Source organism: Notothenia coriiceps, unplaced genomic scaffold (assembly GCF_000735185.1).
Source record: "Notothenia coriiceps isolate Sejong01 unplaced genomic scaffold, NC01 NC01_scaffold00026424, whole genome shotgun sequence".
Classification (NCBI taxonomy): domain Eukaryota; kingdom Metazoa; phylum Chordata; class Actinopteri; order Perciformes; family Nototheniidae; genus Notothenia; species Notothenia coriiceps.
This window is the reverse complement of record NW_011359125.1, coordinates 2193489-2200127: the sequence shown is the minus strand read 5'-3', so window position 1 is coordinate 2200127 and position 6639 is coordinate 2193489. Positions and strand designations below refer to the sequence as shown.

Genomic DNA, 6639 nt, shown 5'->3' with positions numbered 1-6639 from the left:
CTCTTCCCTCCGGTCCGTTTTTAAACAAAATGTCCATCCACGGGGCCACCAAAGCGGTCTCTCGCTTCTTGCGTTCACGTTTGACTAGTTCCATGTTGTTGTTGTTGTCTGAAGTAAGACTGAAACGTTACGTTGGTGCTCCAGTCATAATCAGGTACCCCTGAAACTCATCCAGTGGAAACGTTCGCGGTGCCAAAAATAAGTGCGGATTAAATGCGTTAATTTTTTGTCACGCGGCTTATTTTTGGTGTATATTAAGTCTTGATGTAAGCGTTAACGGTTCCCGGCCCAATTATATATTATTGTTCGGAAAGTAGGCGAATGTGCTGATGAGTGGAGGTGTCCTGAGATTAGCGCCTGCAGGCAGGCTCCATGGACCTGTCAGCTCCGGACTGCGCAAAATGCGTACATGAAGCGCTACGTCATGAACGCAAGAAATCTAACCTCGTGGGGGCACGCTCATGTGATTGGCTTATAATTGAGGAGACATCTGATTGGCTATAGATAGAAAAAATTACAAGTACGAATCGGCTGACCGTCAGGGGGTCTCAAAAACCCACACACGAATGCACACCGATCCATGCACAGAAAGCGGTTTGTGTTTGCAGGTTCAGAGGTTTTAAACGGAAAACAAATATGTGTGGATCAAAAATACACATTTTTTCTGTATTAGGATTTTATTTACATGTATTTGAAACGGAACACATTTGTGTGTGCATTGAAAAACACAAGTGTGGATCCGGAAATACAAGTGTGAATCCTTTTGCGGATCATGAAATACAAGTGTGAATCCTTCTGTGTGCATGTGTGTATTATGAGACTGTTCTGAGCCCATANATCAAAAATACCTATGTAAAAATGTTTCTGTATTAGGATTTTATTTACATGTATTTGAAACGGAACACATTTGTGTGTGCATTGAAAAACACAAGTGTGGATCCGGAAATACAAGTGTGAATCCTTTTGCGGATCATGAAATACAAGTGTGAATCCTTCTGTGTGCATGTGTGTATTATGAGACTGTTCTGAGCCCATACATCAGAGCACGGTGCAGAGTCTCTAGATGAGTTTACAGTAGTCCCTCGTTCTTAATAAACATCCATGTAGTCCGTTGTATAGAACACTGTAGTTTTCATAGTTTCACCACACCAGCAGACGCACACAATGACGTCCGCTGGCTCATCATAAACACGTCGGATAGTGAAAGTGCATTCAGATTCTCTAAAGTACCGCAGTCTCTTCTCCTAAATCCTTTTGAATGTTCCTATCCACTATCCCCGTGACGTTTCACTCAGAGGTCAAGGAATAGGAGATAGGGTTAGAATTTAGGAGCTGATTTTTAAACTATCCGACCGCATCCCAGCTTTGAATAAGCGGTCATCTTTGATCAATGAATAGCGTAAACAATATACAGAATTTATAATAATTCCACAAAATACTCTAAAATCGGTTATTTAAGAATATGGGTTTGGGCGAAAATGTGTGCGCAACAACGATGGGCGGGACTGTGTAGTCCAGGCGAGGCTCCCTATTGGCCACACGGACGTAACGTACGCATGACGTTCTTTTTAAATTTCAGCGGTCAACTTTCTGTTATTGTGTGTTACTCGGAGCTGCACTGCAGCCTTGTTTTTTACCTTTGGAAATAGAAAAATCTCTACTGAAAGTAGATTTAAAATGTCTTTTCCAAGAGCTCCTTTGAAAAGGTTCAACGAGAACATAGGTAAGTGACGTTTACAAGCTAGTAGCCAGAAGCATGTTGGCAAATTATACACTTTAAGTTATTCAACGGTAAGTAGCTTATGTTAGCTGACATGCTTAAGCAATTTAACGTTAACGGTGTTTATTGCTTAGCAAACGTTAACCGGTTACACTTTGTCAGTACGGTTTTCTGTCGTGTTTACTGACAAGTCATAATGCATGAAGTGCATGTTTAAATTAAGTAACGCTTAGTGAAGCTAACTAAGAAGGGGCGGCTAACGTTGTGATTCTGTCCGAAGGATGTGCCCCTGCACCCGGGTCATATGAGATCAAACCCGGGGACCTTAAGGGAGTTGCTTCCTTCGACAGAGCTGATCGGTTCAGACATGTTAAGGGAGGTGGGTACATTTGATGAGAACAACACTAAAACAAAACATTACCAACAATAACGTTGTGATCTAAAACCTAACGTTTAGTGTCCCCTGCTATTTTCACCGTCCTGTGTCTCCAGCGGCTCTTCCTCCACCAACACCAACGACCAGGATTGACTTTATGTCTCCTGTCCGTAGGACCATGTCAGTTGATGGTCTTGTAAGTTCTATTTTATTTAAGCTTGTTAATATGCCACTTAGATAGCTCCTGATTTACATATTTTCATAAAACTAACCCGCTCCCATTTTTGTGAACACCTAGATGGAAGGTTCAGGTGTGAAGAAAGAGAAGAATTGCATGACCGTGGAAAGGAAGCAGCAGAAACTCCTGGAAAAAGAGGTACACTTCATCAAATCAACATTTGTGCTATAGATTTACTACTTTAGATTGTATAATTCCTGTTCCATGTCATTAAAGCATTACTGAGCAACTGGTGATACATACATGTTTTCTTTACCATTGTTCCTACTACTACAAATGTTGAAATCATAACCCTAGCTTTGTTTCCATCCAGATTCGGTCCCTGGTTCAGCAGCGAGGGGAGCAGGACCGTCGCATGCTGGCTCTGGAAGAAGACCTGAAGAAGGTGGAGGCCAAGCTGCTGGCTGCAGTCAGGGAAAAGACGGGCCTTTCTTCCAACGTTACCACCCTTGACAGACAGCTGCTTGAGCTCAAGAAAATCAATGAGTTCCTTAAAAACAAGGTGTGATTAGTTCTGATGTTTATATGAAGTGTAATAATTAGAAATCCTGTCTTGATTAAGCCTTGATGGGAGCGTCTTCAGTGCTAAAAGCATGTTTGAGTTCCTTGCTGTCTTGCATGACAAGTGTGACTGCTTTTTTAGGTTTCTGCTGACACTACAAAGAAGAGAATTATATTGCTCACAACAGAGTTGACGGAGGCCAGAAACAGTTTGGATACTAAAAACAAGGTATCACTTACACATTCTTTAAATATTGAGTATTACAAAAATCCTCAATTGGTTTAATCACAACTGACAGCTATTCACATATACAATTCTAACGTAAAGTGTCTGTGTGGGTCCAGGAGTTAAAGGTTCTGCAGATTAACACTGAAGGCCAAGTAAAGGCGCTGGAAACTGACCTGAAAGCTGCCAGGGCGACTGTCAAATCTCTGAAGGACAGGAATAAGGACTTGGGTAAGATGTAAAAGCAACAAAGTGTTAGTAAAGAAACAAACATGGTTACATATGGAGAGGAACAACAGTAAACAGGGGTTTTCTTCCTCACAGAGGACCTGCATCACGTGACCAAACGTCAGAACGAAGAGCTCGAGAATGAGAACGCTAGATTACACGGTGAGTTCTGTATGGCTGTTTTACTTGAAACACATGTAGTTTCTTACCCAGAACTACCAGAATGTTTTTCAGCTTGCATCGAGCACATTCAAATTTAGGTTTGCAAAATTCCGGGAATTTTCAAAGATGGAAACTTTCCATTGGAATTTATGGGAATAAACTGGGAATTTTCTAAATTGAAGGTTGGGAACATAAATATAGTTAGGGAAAGTATATTTTAGCATAATCTTGACTAGGGTGCTAGTGGAACCTTGCAGATGGGGGTGCTGCGGCCCCCTCAGCACCTTCCCGCGTCCATTCGCGATGTCTGGGTGTCTCGCAGACCCCACGCAGCGAGCAGGAAATGAACCCACCTCACACTGTCCGCTCCTCAAGCCTCAAAGGGCGGAGCAGCGAGCAGCGCAACGTCCCGCCAACACGGCACCCAGACCCCACGCAGCATTCTCATCTGTTTGTCGTTACTGGTGTCATTTTCTGGTTGCTAACGCCATTGTAACACATAAACACTGATGTTCAGCTGTAACGGTGGTGGACTCATCAGAACAGAGTGGGCGAGCTGACCAATGGGCTCACAGGGAGGGGGGGGGTTGGCAGGAGATCCAACAAGGCGTTTAGGACAGAGAGTGAATACACATACTATACAGAGATGCTGTATGAGAAACCAATGTGAGTTTGGAACATTGCACAATGTAAATCTATTCTAGTAGACCTCAACAATGGAAATATGATCAGTAGAAATGGCCATGACATGGGACCTTTAACATTTTTATTAAAAGTACATGCACCTACTTTGCACACTTTGATATTGTATTTACTATCCTGTGTTTTGAGTACTACTGATAAGTATATTGGTCTATTATAGTATGAAGAGTATTCTAACTCATTCTATATATTTTAAAATGTGTTTTCTTTAGATACTCTTGATTTATTTCTACTGTATATTTACTGTTTATTTATTTATTTATTTTTTAAAATTGTAATTCTTGTATAGACTGTTCACATACTGCTGTGAAAAAACAAATCCCAACTTAGGGTGAATAAAGTATATCTAATGTAACGATGCCCTTGTTGTACAACACAGGGTACAGGCAACTTCCTATTTCTGCATGTGTTTGTAGGTTTGCTTCCTAATCCTACTCTTCTCTGTTATTTTCCAGGTGTGATTCGGGAGCTAAGGGAGGAGATCAGAGTTTTGGAGGGATACCTGGATCTGGCCAATGACCAGATCCAGGTATCAATTGTCTTTCAAGAACAAATCTTACAAAAGTAGGGATCTTTTAGGCCTCTTTGTGATAGTCATGTTTGTGTGTTTGCAGGATCTTCTCTTGAAGCTCAGAGAGAAGCCATTGGAGAACTCTCAGTCTCAGATGGAGAAAGTAAAGTAAGCAGATGCTTCAATTGTTTATACAGTCTGATATTAACTGCATGTCATGACACTCACTCGCCACTTCTCCCGCAGGCATCTGGAGGATGACCTAGAGCAGCGCACCATTGAGCTAGAAACCACCCAAATTGTGCTCAGACAAAAAGAGGAGGAGGCAAATAAATTCAAGCAAGATCTGCAGGCATCAAAGGAAGCCTTGTTGGAAGTGGAGACGAGGTTAAAGAACCAAGAGCTGGAGCTGAAGTCTTCCCAAAGCTCAGTGAGTGACATGGAGGAGCAGATGCATTCTGCCAACCAAGAAGTCCAGGAGTCTCACGCAACAGTTTTCCAGCAGGAGGCGGAGCTCGCCAGACTGAGAGGCGTGCTCAGGAGGACCGAGAAGGAGCTGGACGAGAGAGTGGCTCACCTGGAGCAGAGGTGTCTGTTCTCTGAGGGAGACAGAAGTATGTTCAGCACGATCCTATTACTTTGGTAATTCAAATAAATTGAGAGGTGACATGATAAGATGTTATAATTTTTTAGGCAAGACTCAGGAGGAGGGAATGAGGAGAGTCGAGGAATTGAAAGCAGAGCTCATCGTGCTAAAGGAAGCTAGAAAAGAGGATCAAAACAGACAGACTGCACTCCAACGAGAACATGCTGCACTTATTGAGGAACTGACGAAAGAAAAGGTAACACAGCGTTCTTGGAAGATTCTTATTTTGATTCACATGATCGCCTAAGTGCAACTGACCCTTAACTCTTTTCTACAGGACCTTGTGGACTCCCTGACTGTGCTAGTGGAGCAGGAGAGGGGGGAGTCTGAGGAGCGGCTGAGGCAGCTGAAGGACGAGATGGAGGAGGTGCTGGGGGAGCTCACTCTCTTGGAGGAACAGGAGCTTAGGAGGCAGGAGAGCGGGCAGGAGGAGATCCAGAGGCTGCAGGAAGGAAACGATGAGCTGGAGAAACAGCTGAGTGACACCAGGGCACTGTTTGAGAGGTGAGCAACTATTGGCTAATATGCCGATTTAGATGTGTAGGCATAACACTGGTGGACATTCCACAATAAATCACCTTCTGGTAAGAAATGAACAAATCTACAAGCTTCAAACCAAATTGTATTATTTGATAAAAAGTTTAAAGGTTTCCTATCATGCTATTTTTAGGCATATATTATGGATCTCAGATATATAAAAAACATGTCTATGACGTGTTTTGCTCAAAATACCCAACAGATCACCCATTCGAGCCATGCTTCATATCCCTCTATTTCAGCCCTTTTAGAGAAGTGCTGATTTTGGTTCCTTAGCTTAAAAAAAAAAGAGGAAGGGGAGCTAACACCTGCTCAGAATTCTACCGAGAGATTCTCAGCTAAATGCTGCCGTGATGAAACGTCATATTATGTTCAAAACCACATCAAGGATTATTTCTGAAACAGTATGGAGCTCAAATGCTTTTTCTCTTCCATGTTTACTTCAAGATGAGTTCCTTTCTTTGGTTGCTTCTCTTTTACACATGTGCTCTCTCCAGTACAGGTTAGCTCTGAGTGTTAGCGATGCTTGCTAATGTAAAAAAAGACATTATTTCTGATACAGCGACGTTTCTGATGTGGGTGTGAAGCCAGCCTACATTTCCGATATTACGTCATGTCGGCGGCAAATCTGGATCAGCTCCGTTGTACCCCTGTTTTTACAGATTTGGGTACGGAGGAAAAGAGAGAGGGTTTTGTTTTCTGACACTATGTGTGTTCCCCGAAACACCGGGGAAACATATTTATGTATTAAAGACATCAAAAAGTGCATTTTGCATTATAGGACACCTTTTT

At 42.4% G+C, this 6639-nt stretch overlaps 1 protein-coding gene across 1 annotated transcript; it reads left to right on the top strand.

The window, feature by feature from the left end:
• The first annotated feature begins 1596 nt into the window (after positions 1-1596).
• On the top strand, positions 1597-5818 carry hmmr (hyaluronan-mediated motility receptor (RHAMM)). Its single transcript, XM_010784749.1, has 13 exons — positions 1597-1723; positions 2001-2099; positions 2213-2292; positions 2395-2472; positions 2648-2836; positions 2978-3064; positions 3181-3292; positions 3386-3451; positions 4609-4682; positions 4768-4832; positions 4911-5278; positions 5358-5506; positions 5588-5818. The coding sequence occupies exons 1-13, from the start codon at positions 1678-1680 to the stop codon at positions 5816-5818; spliced, it is 1644 nt and encodes a 547-aa protein (XP_010783051.1). The 5' UTR covers positions 1597-1677.
• Positions 5819-6639: the final 821 nt, after the last annotated feature.